General features: G+C 41.0%; 1 protein-coding gene across 1 annotated transcript in view; it reads left to right on the forward strand.

Annotated features, from left to right (window-relative positions):
- The window catches only part of MYRFL (myelin regulatory factor like), a 126550-nt gene that overhangs the window by 75905 nt on the left and 24747 nt on the right, over positions 1-25898 (forward strand). The window contains exons 12-13 of the mRNA XM_047867337.1: positions 8665-8773; positions 9522-9631. Coding sequence (XP_047723293.1) covers positions 8665-8773; positions 9522-9631 — 219 coding nt within the window. The remainder of the gene's footprint in view (positions 1-8664; positions 8774-9521; positions 9632-25898) is intronic.

Here is a 25898-nt window from a genome sequence, read left to right on the forward strand (position 1 = left end):
TCCCTGCCTGTATTTCTACTAGACCCCCAGCCTCTTCCTCCCAGAGTCCCTGGGACCAGCCCTGCCAGCCATTGTCTTCCCCATTCATTGTCCTTCTCTGAGGAGCAGTTGGAGAAGCTCCTCTTCCCACCCCTAGCCTCCACCAAGGTCAATCCCCGTTGCCTGAGGCTCCAGACCAAGACCTCCTCCCTCTGTGGAAAGACAGTTACCTAGTGGAAGGCAGAAATCAGGCTCAGGAATCAGGTGGTGCTTCTCCACTTTAGGCTCGCCCTGGGCGGAACAACCCCGCCCCAACCCAGTGCCTTTATCTGTAAGATGGAAACGGTGCCTCTCTGCTTGACCCCGCCAAGTCCTTTATTTGTTTTTACACATTGAGATAAGAAGAAGTGAATCACCATGGCAAGTCACAGCTGCTATGAAGACCTAAGAGATTAGGATTAAGATGCTAATCCCTTAGCCAGGCCACTCCAGGTTCTAGCTCTTCCATCCTTTAAGTCTGTTTCCCATTCACTGCTTCTATCACTTCTCCACCTTTGCACTCACACTGCTGCTCCTGTAAGCGTTTTTGAGGCTGTGGCGGAATTGTGTTTTTAACCTCCTTCCCTTATTCTTTTTTAGCGAATAGGAGACACAATCTGTAAATCATTGGCCATTCTTCCAGACCGCATTCCTTTCCCAGTGCAAATCTGCACTGGTGTTTCCAAACCGGCCAAGGAATGTCCTCCTTTGCTGAGTGCATTCCAAAGAATGGTTGTAATTGTAGACTTTTATACTGATTGCAAAGCTGTGGTTCATGTTCGAAGAGCTGTGACCTGCTAGTCGGATGGGAACTCTTAGGGCTAGAAAGTTCTCACGTATATTTCCCGATTCCAGTCCTAGATACTGTGCTTTTTTGACTTCTAGAGAGAGATAAACTGTCTGTGTTTCAGATCACACCAACTCAAACTTATTTTTGCAATTGGCTATACAATTCCCTACAGGTCTTATCTAAATGCAAATGGAAGATAACAAGCTGGGAAAGTCCTCCACAGCTCCTCTCGCCACTATTAGGCTTTCACAGTTCACTTACCAGATGTCTTCGGGCGCTGCCCCTTGTCCGAAGAAAACATATTGTCTTAAAATAACAAGCTTCCCTAGAACTTCTCAAATCCCTTCCATGACATCTTCTTGTGTAAATAAAATGTCACCCCAATCCAGGCTCCAAAGGTGGAATTTCTGTCTCCCCTGCCTGCTCACGGCAGCATGATGGTGGAAGGAGGTTTAGTCCTGATTCGGGCAAGCGCTGGCCCAGGAACCTTGGCCCAGAGATGTCCTGTGCTTCTGTTTATTCTCCTGTGAGCAGGGAAGGCTCATGTTCAATTCGCTTGTGTTAAGGGCTTCTTCTAAGCTCATATACGTGAAGCATTCTTTAGCGGGACAAATAGATATTATTATTTACTTGTATAAAATGCAAATTACACGTAATTCATTTATTAACTTATTTCATAGTAATATATTTGTTTTTAATAGGTCTATCCACATGTATGAAATATAGATCTCTAGAAATCTTATCGTAGAGGCTGCTTTTAGGCAACAGACTTGAGCAGTGGAATGTAGAAAGGGCTCACAGAGACCATGATGCTGAACACAGACAGACCGACCCATCAGGTGACCCACCTCAAAATATCCATAGGCCTTAAGTAACCAATGGGCTACTTACCACCAGGCATGGTTACCAGGAAAGGGAAAATTCCATATGTCCCCATGCCTCCTCGCCTTCCCCATCCAACTACAACCCCCATCCACCTACCTCACTGCAGACAGCTTCTCCCTCACTGCCTGCCCCTCCTCCTGTGGTATATTCACTAAACTTCTATCTCCTTTGTTCTGCATTGGGTGAATTTTTTCATAGCCCGTGCTGCCAGCCTCCACCCAATCGAGGGGCCCCACATTTGGGGGCCCCCATCCAATGGGGAGAGACGCACTTACCAGTCCTGTTCACCATTACAGACAAAAGAAGTGATGATAATGCTGATGATGGGGCTGACAGATGTGTGAACTTTGTCTTCACCTCCTCCTGACTCAGTTTGCCCAACTTTTAAGAATAGCCATTCCTCCAAATGCTCTGGGAAGTGGGCCCTTTGTTGATCTGATTACAAGCATAGGACTTGAGGCAATTTCTCATTGTTAAAGGATGCATGATAACCAGAGCTGGCTTCCAGATGAGCTGTTGCAAAACATAGTGGCCAAACACATTGCCCAGTACTGTGATGACTGGGGGAGGGGGAAATAAATATAAGTTGCTTCCTTGCCCCGGCTCTGTGCATCTTCACTCAGGGCAATGGAGGTTGTTTTGTAGGTATTAAGCACATGAGCACTCTGCATAGAGAGTCCTGGTGGAGAACCCTGTGCTCATCTGGACACGTCTACAAGACACGGAGAAGATAAAGTAGATGTGACCGACGCCCGTGCCCTGGACCCACTGGGAAAATGAGGTCGGCCTTAATGAGGAGCAGCCTAACATATCCCAACATTGTGTTTACTGATGTGACTACAGACTACAGAAGGAAATGCAGCTCTTTCAATGGAAACAGCAAAATTAGGGTGGAGATGATATGCTGGAAAACAGAAGAGTGTGAAGATCATCAAGGCCAATGCAAAAAAAGTGAGGAAGCTGAAAGTTGAACGCATCAATGCAATTTTATGATGAAGGCTGAAAACAAGGTTACAAGAGATTCCAAAATAAAAACCAGGAACGAAATCAGTTAAGATGAAAGGCTCCAAGGGCCAGGAGCCAGATGCAGAAGTTCCTCAACTTGGGGTGAGCCAGTGTTACTCAAGCTGCTCCTGATGCGAGACTAATAGTCTAGGCTGTGGCCAGATGGTGGATAACAGGATCTCCCTCCCTGGACAAACTGTGGAGTCCCACAGACAAGAATGACTTTTCTGTGGTGCAGTTCTGGGGTTAATGATAGAGAAGCCTTACAGACGTCACCCGCCACTGCAAACTGTGTGAGTCCCTTTGATCTGGGCAGCACGGGGGCTGGTCTGCATCGTCTCCCTCGCTGAGGAGTGCACCTCTGAGCCCACCGAGCTGGGAGTGGTGAAGAGATGGGCACAGCCCTAGGCAAGAATGCCATGGACTCCTACTGTTCTTACCCAAAGTCCAGCAGTTTTTCAAGAATAAATGCTTCTCAGATTATAAAAAGAAAGAAAGAAAGAAAGAAAGAAAGAAAGAGAAAGAAAGAAAAGAAAAGAAAGAAAGAAAGAAAGAAAGAAAGAAAGAAAGAAAGAAAGAAAGAAAGAAAAATGATAGAGAAGCCTTGGGCTTGAGGCAGCATGACCACAATGGCCATGTATATTCAGGGTCAAAACTTTCCGAAACTGCTGTGGGCAAGGTCACCTCAGACACCTGAATTCAGCTTCTAGCTTCTTACTCAACCCACGTGGATGAGCAAGGTGTAGTGTTAAGTGTTGGCCAGTGTTTGGCTCCTGGAGGAGGATTCTGAGAAGGCACAGCCCTTGCCTCGAGGGCTTTCCCTAGGTCAAGTGTACACAGAGGGAGTGTGCAGCATGGGCAGTTTATATTTAACTTTGGAAAGTACAGCCCCACATTAGAAACCAGAAGAGCATTGTCTTATAGAAACGTTGTTGCAGAAGGGGTTTAGATCCCCAAACCAACCCTGAAAATTTTCTTCAGCCAAAAATCTCTCTGAAGCACAATGGTAATAATACCATCAAACCCACAATATGCTTCGTCCAGCAATATGCCTTCGGGGGAAAATGCATTAAAGGATCCAGCTTAGTCACCAGGGGTCATGTTCCCTCTGGGTAGCCTGGACAGCCTCAGTGAGGACACAGCCTCCTCTGCTTCCTGTTGGCAGCAAAGGTCACCCATGAGGGCTCGTGCAGGAACCACGGGGATAATGAAAGGTAGGCAAAGCAGCCACAGGATTCCCAAGGGTGCAGGGAATGGGGAACTGGGTGGGGCCTGGCTAGTGCAAGGCCATGCCACGATGGCTCCTGATTGACAGGGATTGTTCTGCTGTTTCACTACCTTCATTCTTTCATGGCTTTTTCTTTCATTGAAGGTTTGGGGTGTCTATAACATGTGAGCCACTCTGCTGGGCACTCCAGAGGTCCTGAGATCAACTAGATGTGAGCCTTGCCCTCAAAAATAGAACTTTAAAAAAAAAATCTGAACTCTGAGTAAGAAATATTCATTGCATCTCCAATGCCTAGGATAGCACCTGGCACACAGTAGCTGTTCATTAAATATTTGCTGAATATAGGAGCTCACAGTGATAGCTGTGTGCACAGGGCAATGTGAGATTGTGACTGCCCCTCCCTAGCATGGCCTGCAAGGCCCTCCCTGCTCTGGCCTTAATCTTTACAGTCTAGTAATGCCAAACTCCACCCTGGTTGGGCAGACATCATTCAGGGAACTTACTCCCTTGGCACTTTACTCATGGTGTTCTTTCAGTCTAGCATCGGGTCTTGGCCTCACCCTTTCTGTCCCTTCTTTCTACCCTGCATCTTTCCCTGACTAACTCCTTTCTTAAATTTATTTGTATGAGGTTTATTTATTAAGTTATTAATTTATTTAAGAAATGTTAGTTGAGTGTCAACTACATGCAAGGAATTGTACTAGAAACTGGTGATTTGGTGGTGAGCAGAAAACCATGGCCATAGATTTGTCCTCATCCTCAGGGGGTATATATCCTATAGGGAAGACAGATAATGAAGGTGACACAACTTTGTCTGGTGATAACCGTGATAAGCACTATGAAGAAAAACAACAGCTCCCATTGGCACACAAGGCAAAGGGACCCTTCCTGGTGTTGGAAATCAAGAAATGCTTCCCTGGTGAAGGGATGTTTAAGTTGGGGGAGAAGGTAGGAGTGGGAAGGAAGAGCTTTCGAGGCTGGGAAATGCCCTGAGCCAAAGACCTGAAGCGAAAGGAGCAGAACTTATTTGAAGATCAAAATAAGCCCAGATCTCAGTGGGGTTTTTCCATCTCTAGGAAGTCTTTCTTTATGCTCCCCTAGGAATATTTTGGGGTCCTCCTTGGAGCTGCCAAATTCTCGATCCATAGTTCCATTTTCATCCTGCATTTCTCACATTTTCATTTATGATGGGTCTGCCTGTCTAGTCCACAGACATTTAGAAAAAAATTTTTTAATGTTTATTTTCGAGAGAGAGAGAGGCAGAGTGGTGTGAGGTGGGGGGTGGGGGGGATGGTGCAGAGAGAGGAGGAGACACAGAATCCAAAGCAGGCTCCAGGCTCTGAGCTGTCAGCACAGAGCCTGATACGAGGCTCAAACCTACAAACCGTGAGATCATGACCTGAGCTGAACTCAGTGGCTTAACCGACTGAGCCACCCAGGTGCCCCACAAACATTTTTTAAAAATTTCATTTAATAGGTCTAAATTTTAGGAAACTTGGAATGTGTAATCCCAGAGAAACAGTATGCTACAAAGTCAAGACAATTAGAAAACTTATTTATTCATTTTCATTTTGTTTTAAAGTTTTTCTTAATTTGTATTTTGCTTATTTATATTTTATTTGAATATAATTAACATACAACGTTACATTAGTTTCAGGTGTACAGCACAGTGATTCAGCAATTCTGTGTGTTATGCTATTATCATCACAAGTATAGTTGCCATAAATGGCTATTACAACCCCAGTGACTATATTCCCTGTGCTGTACCTTTTATTCCCATGACTTTTTCATTCCATAACTAGAAGCCTATATCTTTTTTTAAAAATTTTCTTTTAGCATTTATTCATTTTTGAGAGATAGAGTTTGAGTGGGGGGGGGGGGGAGTGGTCAGAGAGACAGAATGAGCCACAGAATCCAAAGCAGGCTCCAGGCTCTGAGCTGTCAGTACAGAGCCTGACCCAGGGCTCAAACTCACAGACCATGAGATCATGACCTGAGCCAAAGTCGGATGCTTAACCCACTGAGCCACCCAGGCGCCCCTGGAAGCCTGTATCTTCCACTTTCCTTCACCCATTTTGCCTATCCCCACCATCCCTCTGGCAACCATCAGTTTGTTCTCTATACCTGCTTTTTGCTTGTTTACTTATTTGTTTTGTTTTTAATTGTGTTTGTGTTTAATTCCACAAGTAAGTAAAACCATATGGTATTTGTCTTTGTCTGACTTATTTCACTTAGTATAATACCCTTGAAGTCCATCCATGTTGTCTCAAATAGGAAGACCTCACAATGTTTTAATGGCTGAGTAATAGTCCATTGTATGAATATACTACATCTTCTTTACCCATTCATCTAAGATTGGACAGTTGGGTTGCTTCCATATCTTGGCTATTGTGAATAATGCTACAGCCAACACAGGGTGCATATATCTTTTTGAATGAATGTTTTCACTTTCTTTGGGTACTCCTCAGTGGAATTACTGGATCATATGGTATTTCTACTGTTAACTTTTTGAGGAACTTCCATACTGTTTTCCACAATGGCTGTACCGTTTTAATTCCCACCAACAGTGCACAATGACTGTACCAATTCACATTCCCAACAACACTGTACCAATTTACATTCCCACCAATAATACATTTTTCTCCACATTTTGGCCAACACTTGCTATTTCTTGTCTTTTTGATTCTAGCCATTCTGGCAGGTATAAGGTGATATCTTACTGTGGTTTTGCTTTGCATTTCCGTGATGATTAGTGACACTGAGCATCTTTTCCTGTGTCTGTTGCCTCTCTGGATGTCTTCTTTGGAAAAATGTGTATTCAGGTTGACTGCCCATTTTTAATCAGATTATTTGTTTTTTTGTATAACTTCTTTATATATTTTGGATATTAATCCCTTATCAAATATATCATTTGCAAATATCTTCTCCCATTTAGTAGGTTGCCTTTTTGTTTTGTTGATGGTTTCCTTCACTGTGCAAACGCTTTTTATTTTGATGTAATCCCAATAGTTTATTTTTGCTTTTGTTTCCCTTGCCTTAGGAGACATAAAATGTTGCTGTGGCTGATGTCAGGGAAATTACCTGTGTTCTCTTCTACGAGTTTTATGGTTTCAGGTTGCACAATTAGTTGACCACAAACTTTTAAAAAGCAATCACTTTTTAAAGTCCCAGCACTTAGTGTAGTGCATGGTATGTTGAAGGTGACTGTTAAATGTTAGTTGAATAATACAGTGAATAAATGAATTGAACCAGGCTTTTGATGACAGCAAGTATCAAAATAACAGTGAGCTCAAAATTATACTTCCCAAGAAGTACCTGAAATAGAGTTTGCACAGTTAGCCAGGTAAGTGTCAAGCCACAATTTTTCACAATCAGCCGAACTAGTGAAGGACAGGGAACTTTTAATGATATCAGAGGAGCTTTCCAACTCACCCAACAGAGTGGGTCAAGGGAGGAGTTGAAGGCCATTTCAGGGTTTTCATAAAACAAGAACAACAAAGCAATTTTGGTTACTCTAATACATGGATGAATGTCAAGGCAGTATAATTTTAATTGCCAAGAGACCACTGGTTTTGTAATCATTATATCCTAAAAGAAAATTATAGCCTAAGAGAAAATCCTAAAAGAAAAAGGGTGGGGTGCCTGGGTGGCTCAGTCGGTTAAGCCTCTGACTTCGGCTCATGTCATGATCTCGCTGTTTGCGAGTTTGAGCCCTGGGTCAGGCTCCGTGCTGATAGCTTGGAGACTGGAGCCTGCTTCAGATTCTGTGTCTCCCTCTTTCTGTTCCTCCCCCACTTGCACACTGTCTCTCTCTCAAAAATAAATGAAGATTTAAAAAAATTAAAAAGAAAAGAAAAGAAAAAGAGCTACCAGCATTTTACTTATAGAATAAGGTCATTATAAAAATTGATTCTGCTATTACCATGAATACATTAAAAAAAACTCAAAAGGAAATCCTTTGAATGAAACATATTTAGCTTTAGGAAAAATTCACTCTATTGTGTATTACTATCATTTTGCTGGGACCCAGTGACATTATTTTGAGGAACTGGCAGTGGAAGTTGGGAATACCTTCAATAACCTGTAAAAGAAGTGAGCTCAGAGAAGCACACCATCACTGACCAGAGTGGTTTGGGGGGAGAAGCCGTCTGTAGGAGAGGAAAGTCTGGATCTTGGAAGGTCCAGCAGGTGAACAATACAGCCTTGCAACCTGCCACTTGAGGAAATTTTCTCCAGTGAAATGTCCAAAAGCAAATCAATGGTATAGTAGTTATATCCATTCCTCAAAGGTTGTTACTTGAACTAAGCATTTTCAGTTTGTAAATACAAGGTTGGCCTATATTTATTTGGTGTTTATACTGTATGTCCATTTGGAAATGATCCCTTGCAATCCTGAGTGGCGATTTTTTCTCTCTAACGTGATCAGTCTCCATTCTCAGAAGGAGAGTTCACCCCTCAAAGGAGAGAAAAAAGGCAAGAGTAGTGAATGGGGGAGCTTTCACCCTGTAATTTAGACATAAAAACTCTGTCTCAGTTTGTCAGTGGATGGAAGTCATTGATATGGACCTTGAAGCTTTGGTTTCTCTGAGGAGAAAAACATAAACTTTCCTTAAAATAGTTCGGACAAGAGGAAAGAACCCTGCTGTCAACATTCCTAATTTCTATGGGTCTCTTTGGGCATTGATTTGAATGGGAAATATCTAAATGGGTGAAATCCGCTCTTCTTTAATTAAATTAGGTTGACACAAATGAGCAGCTGAGACGAATAGCCCAAATGAGGATTGTTGAATACGACTACAAACCAGAGTTTGCATCTTCAATGGGAATAAACACTGCCCATCAAACAGGTATGCACACAAATTCCCTTTTTAATTTTGTGTTGTCAACTCTTAAAAGTTCAATTCCCTCTTTATGTGGAGATTGTGTGCTATGGCATTGATTTCCTCTGTGAAATCCGTAATCACTAGAACAGGAAAGGTGAGAGAAATTTCTGTGTCATCTTGACTCAACACCCCCATCCTTACTCCTACACTCCAAGGTACTGGCAGAATATTTTGAATACATTGTTTCTTTTCACTGGAATCATCTTGCTCGGAGCTGGGGGGCAGATCACAGCTCCAGCTGTAAAAGGCAGACCCGGGAGAGGGAGAGGTGTGGAATAGGTCAGTCTAGGTCAGAGAAGGGGCAGAGTGGTGTTTGTACTCCGATCCAGGAATCCTAGAGAAAGAGGGACCATTTAGGTGGCAAATCCTCCTGCAAGAAAAGAAAGGAAATCAAGCTAACGCCCCACCCTTACTTCTATATACAGGGATTTGAAGGTATTTACTCCCTCCTTCCAAAATCCGGCCCAGAGTCTCAAGGAAAAGTCAAGAAAATGACACCCCTGCTTTTAATCCTATGGTGGTTATGGGCTCAAAATTCCTTCTTTGCTTCAAATGTATCCTAGATCAAAGCGAAAGCTGTGAGGGGATAAGCATGTATTTGCAAAGATGTCCTGGAGGGGGCTGTCAGCCTTCCATTTTGATGTAGGCTAGGGAGGATGTTCTCCAGAAAGGTCTTTTCCTCACTAAACCTGTTGGGAGTGTTTGTGTCTAGGAATGATCGCCCAGGAGGTACGAGAGATCCTGCCCAGAGCTGTAAAAGAGGTCGGTAATGTCATCTGTGAAAATGGGGAGACGCTGGAGAACTTCCTCATGGTCGATAAGGTAACCACTGAGTAGATCTGCCATTGGAGCTATGACCCCACGGTGAACCCCTTTCTGTGGTACCACATGCACTGAAACTTCCAACCAGGAAACGAGACAGTAAAAAGAAAGCTTCACTCAGCTATGGAGTAATTGGTATCAGTTATGCTAAGCTGTTCAGAGGTGCCAAAAAGAAGCCCCATAAGGCAAAAAAGAAAAAGAAATATGTAACAGTGACAGTAGAGTGGAGCAGGTCTTAACTGTCGGAGAAAAACTGGCCTGGGGAAAGTCCACTTAACAGGAGCACAACTAAAATGTGACCCAATGTCATGTGAAATAGTGACAGCAAGATTTGATCAGCCTTGTCTTAGAAAATGGAACTCAAACTTGAGGAAGTGTAATTTATCTCATCTAATATACTTTAGGTTGTCATTAGGATCAAATAATTAAATTCTTAGCCTGATTAAAGGCTGAATGGAGTGTTGATTCTTCTTTTCAAGCATAGTTTTCAACAAAGTTGTATGTTCCATTTTCATAACACATAAAGTGGGTCAGTCTTAAAAAGATATTCATGAGCCTCATCGTTTTTTCCCAAGGGCCCATCTGAATTCTTTGATATTCAAATCATTCTCTTTTGAAGGAATGTCCCCATCTTGTAGATGAGCTCCCCTTCTCTTGGTAAGGGGTCTAAGGCTGTCATTCCCTTGCTTGCCATTGCTGTGTGTGTGTGTGTGTGTGTGTGTGTGTGTGTGTGTGGCTTGAGTGGTTCTCCAAGCTCAGGTTTATGAATTCTGTGAAATCCTGCATTTTTTGCAAGGTTGGCAAATTCACCCTGCTGCTGACATGCTGTACATTGCACTGTTATATTTGATGCTGGAGGGAAAACTGATTGACATGGGGATGTTATAGTTGTAGGGAGAGATGTCTGAGTTGAGACTAATTTGTAATCTGTCAGTTCACGGGGGCAGTGCTTCTCGAACTTCAAAGTGTACGTGAATCAGTGAAGAAACTTAAAAAATACGGACTCTGATTCAGCAATAATGGGGTGAGACCCAAGATCCTACATCTCTAACCAGCCTCTAGGTGATGCCAATTTTTCCACCCTCTCTGGTCAGCAAGCCACACTTGGAGTAGCAAGGTGGATAGATGGTGCCTTTCCATGCTGGGTCCTTCCTCGGTCTTCTCCTTACAAGTGCTTGGACAACAAATACTTAGATAATGGGCTTGGATGGCCTGCTCTGCCCCAAATCTGCAAGGACAGAGGGGCAGAGGTCGAGTTACTTACTCCTGCTTCCCAGACCCATCTCGAATAGAAGCACCTCTTGGGTCATGCCCTCAGACATGGTCATGCCTCATGACCTCATGAGAGGTTTATCATGAGAAATCTATTTTTAATAATAAAGTACTGAAGTTTCCCAATTATTTACTTAAAATATAAAATAAGGGTGGGGTACCTGGGTGGCTCAGTCGGTTATGTGTTCAACTTTGGTTCAGGTCATGATCTCGCGGTTCATAGCCCTGCGTTGGGCTCTGTGCTGACAGCTTGAAGCCTGGAGCCTGCTTTGCATTCTGTCTCTCTCTCTCTCTCTCTCTCTCTCTCTCTCTCTTTGTCCCTCCCCTGCTTGCACTCTGTCTCTTTCTCTCTCAAAAATAAATAGTAATATATATATATATACACATATCATATATCATATATCATACCTATATGATAAGGGATATTCTGAGGGATTCATGTAATAAGGTCATCCTCACTGTCTTGCATTTCTAGAAGCTTCCTGGGTGAGAGAAAAGCATGTAGGCACAGCCATCAAGCTCAGGGTGCAGCCCTGGGAATGTGTCATTAGGCTACCAAGGTAGGGCTCTTGGGGTTACTCATTTGGTAGCAGCCATATCTCTTTTGGCTGTGGTCCTTTGCTGGAACACCCAGGGAAGAGATTTCTGTGTTTTCTGTGTAGGTAACATCCGTCCAGGGCCATATGATTGTCACTCTTCAGGAAAATCATTAGTTCTCCCCTGGCCCCGTGTCTTCCCATTCCCAGTTGAGTTGAATGAGGATAGTCAGGATTATTAGCAACAGCAGTTCCGAGGGCTACCCACTCCCTCAGTCCCCCACAGAGGCTACAACCCAAATTCATTCCTAAGAAGGCAAGCCTAGAGCCCTGGGAAAGTAAGGGTTGGTATTCCTATTGCAGGCAGCCAGGCTCATTTGTCATTTGAGAAGCAATCCATGCCAAGGCAGCATTCAGTTTATAAGTAAATCAAACTGACAGGAGTCCAGAATGGACAGGTTGTGATTCTCTGAGTAATAGGATCTTGTAGTGATTCAATCTATGAGGACATCACCAAGACCGCCCTCGTTTACAGAATCTGTAACACTAAGAGCAGGTGAACACCTCCATGCTCTGAAGCCTGGCCTTCCACCTTGGTTCACTTCTGAGAATAGATTTCAATTGCTGGTTTAATCCTCAACACTGTGAAATATCCCTCCACTACATTATAAATACTTCACAGAATATCTCCTTTATTCTTTCTTATTAAGAACATGGGTGGGGCGCCTGGGTGGCGCAGTCGGTTAAGCGTCCGACTTCAGCCAGGTCACGATCTCGCGGTCCGAGTTCGAGCCCCACGTCGGGCTCTGGGCTGATGGCTCAGAGCCTGGAGCCTGTTTCCGATTCTGTGTCTCCCTCTCTCTCTGCCCCTCGCCCGTTCATGCTCTGTATCTCTCTGTCCCAAAAATAAATAAACGTTGAAAAAAATAAATTAAAAAAAAAAAAAAAGAACATGGGTAATGTGACTCCTATTGCCCCATGCTGTTTGTTAATTGTACAATGGACAAGATATACAGGGAGCCTCTTGGTTTCCTGGCCTCCTACCCATTTGTGTGGGTGCCATGTTGGCCTTGGTTGCCATATCCAGGACTGCTTGTTTTAAGGAACTTCTCTAGGACTTCCTGGGCTTCGTGTACCATAGTAATAGGTCAGGTTCAGTTACAGTTTCTCCCTCTATACTCTATTTCTCTTCTACTGAATGTCCCATTTTTATTTTTTTATTTTAATTTATTTATTCTTAAATGTTTATTTTGAGAACAAGCATGAGTGGGGGAAGGCCAGAGGCAGAGGGAGAGAGAAAATCCCAAGCAGGCTCTGGGCTGACAGTGCAGAGCCTAACATGGGTCTCGATCCCACAAACCATGAGATCATGACCTGAGCCAAAATCAAGAGTTGAACACTTAATCGACTGGTCCACTTAGGCGCCCCTGAATGTCCCTTTTTAATAAAGAAATTTTTGTTGAAGCTGAAGTGCAAACTAGAAATGCACATGAAAATGTTGAAATGTTGCTCTCCGTGACTGTACTATATTTTCCATATGCACGTTTTGCAACATTATGCCCAAGTAAGAAACAGAAATGGCTGGATCTTTACAGACTGCCCATGTAACCAACCAGAGCTGGAGATTAGTGCTGTCGGTCAAAGTTGGTATAAGTCACCTTTGTCTCTCAGGACAGATGACTGTGCACGATGAACTTCTCTTACCTGGGATAATTTGCTTCTTCTTACAAAATCCTCATGGTTCGTGTACCCGAGTGAAAGCTCAGTGATGGGAGGGGGCTGGTCCTGAGAGCCAGGAGCCATGGCAGGTGACCACTGCAGTCTAACCCTGCATTAGACCGTGAGGGCTTCGCTGTTGGGCTTACTCATCTGTCTCTTCGCTTGGCAACTTTATTGATTTCTGTGATTATTTAGGACCAGATGGCTACATTTCTTGAGCAGTATTATTAGGTGTGTTTGGTGTAAGAAAAATGTGCTCAATAAATGTAAGAGTGGCCTGAAGTGAATTTACAACTAAGCTTCTATAAAGATGAGGTTCACTCTGCGAATAACTAGGCCTTGAGTAATGTGTGTGTGTGTGCGTGTGTGTGTGTGTGTATGTTATAATAGCATGATATAAGCCACCCTACTATGCCTTAATATGTAGTTACTTTTCATTGGTTCTCTTTTCCTTCAACTGTAATGTGGCAGGAACTGTCTGTTTGAGTCATGCAAAGCTCAGTAAGACAGGGTTCCTATCTTCAAGCAGCTAAGCGGGGTGTCTAAGCGGGGTGATGAGATAGGACATAAGAATAGAACTCTGAATGACAGTGTGACAAGTACTGTGGGATGCGCAGTGCTCCTGTCTGTGGACACTAGGCAGGGGTTCACAGATGAGAAGGAAGCGGGGGACCGAGAGACAAGTGACAGAAGACAGTGGTGGACCTTGGGGTCCAAAGGTGTGACTGAGGGTGGAGCATCACAGATGGCCTTTCAAAGTTTCCTTTTTCTCATGCACAGTATTTGATTAGACACCAAGTGCTACTGTTCTAACTTTGGTGACATCTCTTGTCTATTATCATCCCTCTTTATTCTCTTTATGTTTCTTACTTTTCTCCCTAAAACAAAAACAAAACTAAGCACCTCTAATCATATGATCTCCCTTTCCCACTTTGGCTCTTCACTGGTTTATTGCTAACCCTCCACAATCTGGATGGAATCTTCTGTTTCTAACTCATTTCCTAACACTCACACCCACTCCCCCCAACCCCAAAACACCTTCATAATACCATGTCTCTGCACACATGGGCACATCTGGTTTGCCTATCCCCTCCCCTACAACCTTTATTTTCTGTTCTCATGCTCACCAAAGTTTGTTGCTGCCTCAGAGCTGTTCTGTTGAGTGTTCTCTGCCCTTAAGACTCTTTCTTTAGATGATCTCATCATTTAGATCTCACTGCCAAGACCTTCCCTGACCACCTCATCTAAAATAGTCTCCACATCACTTGGTTTCACTGTTTTGTAAGATTCAGGACCACTGAGAGGATACGTAGTGCCTTTGCTGTAATTAGAAAAAGGTGCCTCCTCTGGGCCAGTGCAGACCCCATCCAGCCCCTCAGCTGGGCTTCTGTGAAGGGGGCACATTGCAAACTTCTTCACGACAGCCTGGAGACTTCTGTCCCTAGCTGGAATTATCTTATTTGCCTATTTATTCTTTGCCAGTCTCCCTGGTTAATTGTGTGACTCCAAAAATCTTCTATATTTTTCAAAGCTATATCTCCTATACTTTATTTGTGGATTCAAGCCCAGGGCTTAGAGTACTGTAGGAATTCAACAAATACTGGTTGAATGACCTAATGAATTCTGTGATGCCTTGATTGATCCTGTCTCTACATTGGTTTAGGCTTCTGAATATAACATCTTCTAGAATATTTATCATATTGTGTTGTCATTCTGTTTCTATTCCATATCTATTCCACTAGACTGTGAGCTTCTCGGGGTCAGAGAATGTGCCTTGTCAATCTTGTGCTGTTTAGTACGTATTTGGTATATTGTGGGTTCTCGTAAGAATTTGTTTATGTTAATGGCTGAGTTTCTGAATCTCAAATAAAGAAGAGAAGTAGTTCTATTAATATAAGGAAATCTGATGGGAGAAGTGGTTTTCTAGTGGAAAAAATGAGTTCAATTTTGAGTTTGAGATGTCATCCGAACATTTGGAAGAAAATGCCCAGTGTCGAGTAGGAGTGTGGAGACTGAGAGCACAGTAGGGCTTGAGGAGAAGCTGCAGACATGGGTGAAGATGTTAATAAGGGAAAGGTTATGGATGCTGGTCACAGATCAGAAGCCTGTGGCCAAGTCTGGCTTACACTCTTCTTTTCCTCATGGTGTGTTAAAAATTTTCAAATTTATTGCATATCTGTAAAAATTAGGAGATCTTAGGGGCACCTGACTGGCTCAGGCAGTTAAGCGCCTGACTCTTGACTTTGGCTCAGGTCGTGATCTCACAGTTTGTGAGTCCTGTGTCCTGCTTAGGATCCTCTCTCTCTCCTTCTGCCCCTTCCCTGCTTGCTCTCTAAATAAATAAATAAATAAATAAATAAATAAATAAATAACTTTTAAAAATTAGGAGATCTTCACACAAATTTTAGATTTCTGGCTCCCTTGAAATACCAGATCTGGTGACAAGATGCTTAGGAGAAGCTTCCCTACAAGGGCTTCCTGGGCCATCCCACCCCTACTTCCTGCTACTTGCCTGGTCTATAGGCTTTCAGTTCTTGCGGAATAAGAAGCAAGTAGACTAAAAGCAGCAGATTTCTTCTAGTTGAGGCCCAGAGAGGAAGGAAGAGACCTGGGAAGGCTGAGAGGGTTGGGCTAATGCAGGAGACTAAGGGGCAAGCACAGTCTCAGAAAGCCAAGTGAGCAGAGAGGATGGATGAGGACATGGGGGGGAAAGAGACGGGATGGGAAGAAAATGAACGTTAACAAAATCTTGTTGATTCTGATGACTGAAAAATCACCGATCGTATACGGCAAGGTGGTTAAGAGCATGGATTTCAGCATCAGGTAAGACTTTGTCCAAAACCTGGCTCAGCAAGTTTGGGGGATTATAAAGTCACTTTCATTACTATACAGACCAAATTATTTTATTCTTTATAGTTCTCAGCAAATACAACTTTAGTATAGCAACTTAAAATTCTACCTTAATAACTTTTTCCCCCATGGAAGCAATTGCTTTTTTTTTTTAAACGATTTTTTAAAATATAAGTTTTCTTAAGACCACAACTTTTGGGGTGCCTGTGCGGCTCAGTCTGTCAAGCAGCCAACTCTTGATTTTGGCTCAGATCATGACTTCACAGTTTGGGAGTTCAAACCCCGCATCAGGCTCTGCTTTAACAAGGGGGAGCTTGCTTGGGACTTTTTCTCTCTCTCCTTCTCTCTCTACCCCTCCCTAGCTCAAGCTCGCACTGTCTCTCAAAATAAAGAAAGAAACTTAAAAAAAAAAAAAAGACCACAACTTTTAGGTCTGTAACGTAGGATTAACCTAATAAATGGTTAATTGTTGATAATTTTTTTCCAGATGCCACTCAGAGATGGCTACCACCTCAGCTGTCTTTGAAATGATTGATGTTTTTTTGACAGAATGACACATGCAGTGTTTTTATTCAGAATAACTGAGTTGTAAAAAAATTCATATTAGTTTGAGTTCATATGGCTGGCCCAGAATCCAAACGTAGGCATTTATTTATTTATTTATTTTAAAATCATTAACGTTTGAGGAGAGTTGACGCGCAACGTCACATTAGTTTTAGGTGTGCAACACAGGGATTCAACAAGTTTATGTACATCATGCTATGCTCACCACAAGTGCAGCTGCCGTCTGTCATCACACAACACTATTACCCTACCGCTGTATACTGACTGTATTCCCTGTTCTGTGCCTTCTATTCCCCTGACTTCTTCATTCCGTAACTGGAAGCCTGTATCTCCTGCTCCCCTTCCCCCAAAATGGGGGCTTTTAAATGTCCTAGTCAGCAGCTGGTTTAAAAATCTAATCTTTTCTCATCAAGGGAGGTAGCAGAACTCATTTACTGGCAGTGGCGATAAGTTTCCTGTCGGAGGTAAACATTCCCTGTTGCACTCACATGATTGATTTGACTCCAAGCCTGATGATTGCCTTACAGCTAGTATGTTATTAAAAGCAACCCTGGATATTTTAACAACTGATCATCTGTTTGTAGGCCATCTTCTTTCCTAAGAGCTCCTCACACTGGAAGCAGGGAGAAAAATCCTCTTGTTTCTGGTAGTAAACATTCAAAAAAATTTTTTTTTAAATGTTGACTCATATTTGAGAGACAGAAAGAAACAGAGCGCAAGCGGGGATAGAGCAGAGAGAGAGGGAGGCACAGAATCTTGAAGCAGGCTCCAGGCTCTGAGCTGTCAGCACAGAGCCCCATGCGGGGCTCGAACTCATGAACAGGGAAATCATGACCTGGGCCAAAGTTTGACGCTTAACTGACTGAGCCACCCAGGCTCCCCTCTGGTAGTAACAGTTTAAAGGGAAACATGACATTTATTGTTTTCTTGGGAAATTTGGTTTTGTAGGAAAATTTCTTTTTGTAGTTATGTCTTCTTTTAAAAAGTTACTGCTCATTCAAAAGTTCAGAAGTAACAGAAGTAAAACCAATGGATCACCAAAATAGAGATTAGTAAAAGTTTATTGTGCACACAAAAAAAGATGGTTTGCAAACTGGGAGCGCTGAAACCAAAACATGGAATAAGGATCCAGGGTGTATTATTATGAAACAGCTTATATAGAGAGAAGGCAGTGACTGTTTATTTTTCACTCTGAATGGTTATAATATTAGAATTTTCTTAAATCATAGGGAATTAGTCAACCTTGGGAAACAGTTCATGTTTTGCTGCTGATTTCCAGAGGCACAAACAAGAGATGACCTATGTCAAGTTGGTTGTGCAAAATAAGTTAAATTAAGCTTTGTTAAATGACTAAACTAATTTTGTCTGCTCAGGGAATTTTCAAGTCTAGTCTCCATTTGTTTTTTATCTTATTTTATTTTATTATTATTATTTTTAATTTTCTAATAATTATCTTTTTTTTAATATGAAATTTATTGTCAAATTGGTTTCCATACAACACCCAGTGCTCATCCCAACAGGTGCCCTCCTCAATACCCATCACCCAAATCAGGAGACTATGGATGCTGGAGAGGGTGTGGAGAAACGGGAACCCTCTTGCACTGTTGGTGGGAATGCAAACTGGTACAGCCACTCTGGAAAACAGTGTGGAGGTTCCTCAAAAATTTAAAAATAGATCTCCTTTATGACCCAGCAATAACACTGCTAAGAATTTACCCGAGGGATACAGGAGTGTTTTTTATTTTAAAACATGTATTTAAACAAGATGGTTGGATGGATGGAGATATGTGAGAAAGTATGCTAATTGTGGAATTTAAGTGGTAGGATATATGGGCATTTACCAAACACTTTTGAAAACTTTTCTGTGTGCTTGAAAATTTTTGTAATGAAATGTTAGGAAAAGAAGATGTTATTCCAGACACCTAAGACTGCAATTTAAATATTGTGGCAGCAGGTGGTGGCAATACTTTGAAAATCAGATAGGCCTGTTTAGTCAAGCCACTGATTTAATACCTGGAATTTTATGCTTTACTAAAGTATAACTCAGCAGCCTGCTTTTCTGGTTTAGGGATTCTTTTTTTTTTTTTTTTTTTAGTGTTTATTTTTGGAAAAAGAGAGAGATGGAGCGAGAGCCGGGGAAAGGGCAGAGTGAGAGAGGGAGATACAGATTCCGAAGCAAGCTCCAGGCTCTGAGCTGTCAGCACAGAGCCCGATGCGGGGCTCGAACCCATGAACCGTGAGATCATGACCTGAGCCAAAGTCACACACTTAACTGACTGAGGCACCCAGGTGCCCCGGGATTCTATTTTTTAAATCCGTATCAAGGCCTGGTGAGCTATCTACAAAATAAACTCTTGGACAGAGATGTAAAGCTGAATTTATTCAAAGGCCAAATAATTGCCTGGCACATCCATTGGCTAAAGGTTTTTCTCCCATTGGTAGTCATTTTCACGATGCTCAGTTACAGGCTATTTTATTCCCATCATTTTATTATAAAACATTAGTTCATGCAACATCAGACGCCACCAGGAGAAATTTTCAAGTCTGTGACTGTCTCTGGGAAAGAAATAAGAAGAGCCTGTTTCAACTTCTCAAAGCTTGCTTTGTGATCAGACTTCATTCCCCTTATTTAGTGTTCAATAGAGGACAAGTTGCAGCCCCCCAGAGAGAAAAGGAATGAGCTCTGCTGCCTGGCTGCTCCTGTTGTAGGCTCCTTTGTCATCAGAGATGCCAGGGACCCGGGAGCCTGCAAACTGTGTTCTGCAAGGGTTACCTGGGGAGTGAGGAGGCACTGAAGGACTTTTATCCATTTCCTGAGCCAAACCCTCTCAAAGAGGAAAGGACCTAACCCGAGTGGAAACCAGTTTGCTGGATACTGTCCAACCAGTCGCCCATTGAGCTGAGGGCGTTACACACTAGTATTTCTTTGTTTAATTCACCCACATTTCCATGGACATTTCCTAACATGGAAATGGAATTTGGACCTCAATCTTTTTCCTTTTCTGAGAGCAACCTCAGACAAAAGAATAAACTTGAAGTTTGGCCACTCTTTATTTCACTAGAGAATGGTGCTATGACCTCTCAATGCCACATGACACGAACAGTCCTGGTAAGAATATTCGTTCATTTAATCATCAAATCCATACTGAGTTTCTGCCTGTATTGGCACACCGACTATGGACAAGATGCGGCCCTATCTCTAGGTGTTTACAATATAGGTAAATATGACAGTAAGTGGAAGGAGAGTGAGAGGTGGGGGAGGACAGGTGGTTCAGGTAGAGGGAGCAGCCTGTGCTGTGCTAGCCCCAGACACTAGAGAAAGCTTGATATGTTCAGCAAAGGGCAAATGGTTCTATGTGATTAGAGCAGAGAGTGAAGGGGGCTATAGGAAAGGATAGGGCTTAAGTAAGTGACCTCCTCTAAGTTCAGCATTGCTCTGATTTCATATTGCTCCTTGTTGTTTTCATGTGCACATATACTTGCCAAACTGCCCCATGTGTCTTTTCAGAAAATATGTCATGCTGTCCATTTGTACCTTCACCCCAAAGCGAGTCTTACACGGGCACAAGATTCTTGTGTGATTTGAAGCACTTTCTGTTTTCCCCCAGTCTCCCCAGCAATTATTGGTGGCAAGCTGGCTTCATGACTTTTGCATCACAGTTGTAAAGCTACATTTCAGCTGAGATAGTGGGTCCCATTAATATGGTTAATAATAACTGGACAGAGTTGAATAATTAAATTAGGTTCAATGATAAAATAGTTATGAACCAACACTGGGTATTAGATGGGGAAGCTTTTCAAAATGCCCCAGACTTATGCCCATCCGAGTCCTAATGAATATAAACCTTTACATAGGACCTGGATGTGTGTATTTAGATAAAGTTCCTCAGGGATCTAGGTGCATGTTCATGGTTAAAGTGAACTCACAGAGACCTTATCACTTGCATAAAAAAGAATATTTTCAGAAAATTCTGGATTATGTTTTTGAACATATTTATACTGGCTTCAATATGGTGATAGAGGATAGAAGTCAGAAGTATTTTAGTCAGAGTCAGTCCCTAGAACATGTCCTAGAAATTTATTTTTTGGTAATTTTCTATTGGATCCATAAAGTCAGGGCCATAATTACAACCAGGAAGGTAGTAGTAAATTCCCTCTCCATCTGTATTTCCTCTTAAGTAGGAAAACACATGAATTATCTTCTTGCCTATTGGATCTACTTAGAAGATGTATGGTGCTAGTAAACTTGAGTTGGGGAGATCAAAGCTGGCTTTTTATCATTATTTACAAGTAACTGGACAATTTACAAGTAACTGGACAAGGAGAAATGAACAAATCGTTCATATCTCGTGAGGCAGCATGAAAAGTCCCATTGGGTAGATATTGCAGAATGAAATTACTGTGTTTAGAGGGGACTTTAGTATCATTCTCCATGGCCTGCTCTCAGTTGGAATCAAATTCATGGATCAAGCAAGCATTAAAAAAGAAGAGGAAGCTGGTTGCCGAGAAAAATAGAAAAGAATATTAGGTATAGTAGTGCCATTGAAGATGGATAAAAGTGGGTGGATTCAGGAGCTTTGGGACATTGAACTGATAGCACTGCATGGTGGGATCACCTGTGGGTAAGCGGATGGAGGAGGAGTCAGAGATGATGGCTGGGAATCTGTCTGGATTCCCAGTGGTCTGGGACCACTGCTTGGACATAGTGACCAGTTATAATGATAGTATAAAGCTTTCTACAATGTAAACATAGTGAATGGTCATATGACACTTACTGTGATTTAGAACCATAGAACAATATTCTTGTCTTCGTGATTGCTGCCTTATTTTTCTTAAAATAAATTTAGAAGTAAGCAAAAATTTGTAACAGAATGAGAAAATTTTAAAGAGCTTTTGTCTGGAGATTTTTTGTTTTTGTTTTTGCTTTCCGATTTATTTGTTAACATTTTTAATGAAAAACTTCAAACATACACAAACTGAGATTAATAGTGAAACCCACGTATATACTTAGCAAATTCGACAGTTTTCAATTTGTGTCCGATCTCATTTTATTTAAACCCCCCACCAACTATCCTACCTTACCAACTGAATTTTTTTTGGCTTTGTTGAGGTATAATACAAGTTTAAGGCATACAACATGATGATTTGATACACATACTTATTGAAGAGTGATTCTACAATAAGGTTAGTTAACACATTCATCACCCACACAATCATTTTTTGTGTGCATGTGGTGAGAACATTTAAGATCTACTCTCTTAGCAGCTTTCATGTATATAATACAAGATTAACTATAGTCATCATGATGTACATTAGATTCCCAGAACTTACTCATTTTAAACTGAGTTTGTACCTTTTGACAAACATCTCCTCATTTCCCCCATCTCTCAGCCTCTGGAAATTACCATTTCTACTCTCTGTTTCTCTGAGTTTCTCTGAGTTTTTAGCTTCCACACATAAGTGATATCATACAGTATTTGTCTTTCTGTCTCTCACTTATTTCACTTAGTATAATGCCCTCAAGGTCCATCCGTGTTGTCACAATGGCAGGATTTCCTTCTTTGTTATAGCTAAATAATATTCCATTTGTGTGTGTGTGTGTGTGTGTGTGTGTGTGTGTATCACATTTTCTTTATTCATTTATCAATCAATGGACACTTAGATTGTTTCTGTATCTTAGCTATTGTGAATAGTGCTGCAATGAGCATAGGGTGCAAATATCTCTTAGAGACAGTAATTTCATATCCTTCAGACATATACCCAGAAATTTTTTGAGGTACCTTCATACTGAGTTCCATACTGCCTGTACCAACTGACCTTGCTAACAAAAGTGCACAATGGTTCCCTTTTCCCCGCACCCTCACTAACACTTGTTATCCCTTGCCTTTTTCAAAATAGTCATCTTCACAGGTATGTGGTGATATTTCACTGTCGTTTTGATATGCATTTCCCTGATAATTAGTGATATTCAACATCCTTTCATGCACCTTTTAGTCATTTGTATGTCTTCTTTGGAAAAGTGTTTATTCATGTCTTTTGCCCATTTTTAATCAGATTATTTTTTTTTGTTTTTAGTTTTTTATTTTTGCTGTTGATTTGTGTGAGTTCCTTATGTACTTTGAGTATTAACCCCTTATCAAATATATGATTTGTGAATATTTTCTTCCATTCTGTAGATTGCCTTTAAATTTTGTTGATTGTTTCTTTTGCTGTACAGAAGCTCTTTCATTTGATTTAGCCCCACTTGTTTATTTTGCTTTTGTTGCTTGTGCTTTTGGTGTCATCCAAAACATGGTTCCCAAGACCAATGTCCAGAAACTTTTTCCCTATGTTTTCTTCTAGGATTTTTATGGTCTTGGGTCTACATTTAAGTCTTTAATTTATTTAGAGTTACTTTTGTAGGATAGGGGTTCAATTTCATACTTTTCTTGTGAATATCCAACTTTCCCCACACTGTTGAAGAAACTATCCTTTCCTCACTGAGTCCTCTTGGCTCCCATGTCAAATTTTAGTTGGCCATATAGGTGTAGGTTTATTTCTGGGTTCTCAATTCTATTCCATTGGTCTATATGTCTATTCTTATGCTAGTACTATTTTCATTACTGTAGCTTTATAATATAATTTGAAATCAGAAAGTGTGATTTGTTCTTTCTCAGTGTTGCTTTGGATATTAGGGATCTTTTGTGGTCCCATATAAATTTTAGGACTTTTTTTCCTGTTTCTATGAAGGATGCCATTGGAATTTTGATAGGGATTGCACTGGATCTGTAGATGGCTTTGAGTAGTATGCACATTTTAACAGTATTAATTCTGCTGATCCAAGAACATAGGATATCTTTCCATTTTTTCATGTCTTCGGTTTCTTTCACCAACGTTGTATAATTTTCAATGTACAGGTCTTTCACCTCCTGGTTACATTTATTCCTAAGTATTTTATTGTTTTTAATGCCCTCGTAAATGGGGTTCTTTATTTCTTTTTCAAATAGTTCATTGTTAATGTATAGAAATGCAACTAATTTGTGTATGTTGATTTTGTACCCTGCAACTCTACTAAATTTATTAATTCTAATAGTTTTTTGAAGGAATATTTAGGGCTTTCTGTATATAAGATCATATCATCTGCAACAGATACAGTTTACTTATTTCCAATTTGGATAACTTTTATTTCTTTTTGTTGTCTAATTACTTTGTGTAGGACTTCTGGTATTATGTTGTATAAAAATGGGGAGAGTGAACTTCCTTGATTTGTTCTTGATCTTAGAGGAAAAGCTATCAGCTCTTCATCGAGTGTAATATTAGATATAGGCTTATCATATAGGGCTTTTATTATGTTGAGGTATAGCCCATCTATACTTTGTCTAGAGTTTTTTTCAAAAAGATGCTGAGGGGTCCCTGGGTGGCTTAGTCCTGAGACCTTTGTCTCAGGTCACGATCTCATGGATCGTGAATTCAAGCCCCACATTGGGCTCTCTGCTCTAAGTGCAGAGCCCACTTTGGATCTTCTGTCTCCCTCTCTGTCTCTGCCCCTCCTCTGCTCTCTCTCTCATCCCTCTCTCAAAAATAAATAAACATTAAAAAAAAAGATGCTGAATTTTGTCAAATGCACTTTCTACATCTATTGAGATGATATGATTTTATTAATGTGGTGTATCACATTGATTGATTTGCATATGTTGAACCACTTTTGTATCCCAGGAATAAATCTCACTTGGTCATGATGTGTGATCTTTTTAATGATTACTGAATTTGATTTGCTGATACTTCATTGAGAATTTTTTATCCATATTTATCAGGGATAATTGCTTATAATTGACTTTTTTTTGGTAATGTCTTTATATCACTTTGTTATCAGGTTAATTCTAACCTTTTAAAATGAATTTGGAAGTATTCTCTCCTCTTCAGTTTTTTGGGAGAGGGTGAGAAGGATTTCTATTGATTCTTCTTCAAGTGTTTGGTAGAATTCACCAGTGAAGCCGTCTGGTCCTGGACTTTAGTTAGTTGGGATGTTTGTTTGTTTGTTTTGAAGTTTACTTATTTATCTGAGAGAGAGAGAGAGAGAGAGAGAGAGAGAGAGAGAATGAGAGACAGAGCAAGTGGGAGGGGTAGAGAGAGAGAGGATCCGAAGCAGGCTCTGCACTGCCAGTGCTGAGCCCAATGTGGGGCTTGAACTCATGAACCGTGAAATCATCACCTGAGCTGAAGTCAGACACTTAACCAACTGAGCCATTCAGGCACCCTGGTATATTTTTGATTATCGATTCAATCTCCTTTCTCTTAATTGGCCTGTCAGATTTTCTATTTCTTCATGAGTCAGTCTTGGTAGGTTGTGTTTCTAGGAACATCCACTTACCCAATTTGTTGGAGTACAATTGTTCATAGTAGTTTCTTATGATCCTTACTGTTTTTGGGGTATCAGTTGCAATGTCACCTCTCCTTTCTAATTTTATTTATTTGAGTCTCCTCTCTCATTCTTTTTTTTCTTAATCTAGGTAAAGGTTTGTCAATTTTGTTTATCTTTTGAAAAAATTAACTCAATTTTGTTTATTTTTTCTGTAGTGTTTCTGGTCTCTTTTTCATTTATTTTTGCTCTGATCTTTGTTATTTCTTTCTTTTTACTACCTTTCATCTGAGTTTGTTCTTTATATAGTTCCTTGAGGTATAAAATTAGGTTGTTTATTTGAAATCTTTCTTTTTTCTTCTTAATGTAGGTGTTTATTGCTATAAACTTCCCTCTTAGGACTATTTTGCTGTATCCCATAAGTTTTATTATGCCGCATTTCCATTTTTATTTGCTTCAAGATATTTTTTATTTCCCTTTTGATTTCCTCATTAACTCATTAGTTTTCCAAGTATGTATTGTTTAATTTTCACATACTTGTGGATTTTCAAGTTTTCCTCCTATTATGAATGTCTAGTTTCATACCATTGTGGTCAGAAAAGATATTTGGTACAATTTTAATCTTCTAAAATTTGTAACGCAGTTTTGTGACCTAAAATATAATCTAGATTTGAGAATATTCTGAATGCATTTGAGAAGACTGTATTCTGCTTTGTTGGGTGGAATTTCTGTATATGTCGGTTAGGTCCATTTGGTCTACAGTATAGTTCAAGCCCAGTGTTTCCTTTTTGATTTCCTGTCTGGATGAGCTATCCATTGTTGAAAGTAGAACACTGAAGTCCCCTACTATTATTGTATTGCTTCTATTTCTTCCTTCAGGTCTGTTAGTATTTGCTTAATATTAGGTGCTCTGATGTTGGATCTCTCTCTCTCTCTCTCTCTCTCTCTCTCTCTTTCTGGATATAGATATACCAATATCTAATCTATA

Source organism: Prionailurus viverrinus, chromosome B4 (genome assembly GCF_022837055.1).
Source record: "Prionailurus viverrinus isolate Anna chromosome B4, UM_Priviv_1.0, whole genome shotgun sequence".
NCBI classification, from domain to species: domain Eukaryota; kingdom Metazoa; phylum Chordata; class Mammalia; order Carnivora; family Felidae; genus Prionailurus; species Prionailurus viverrinus.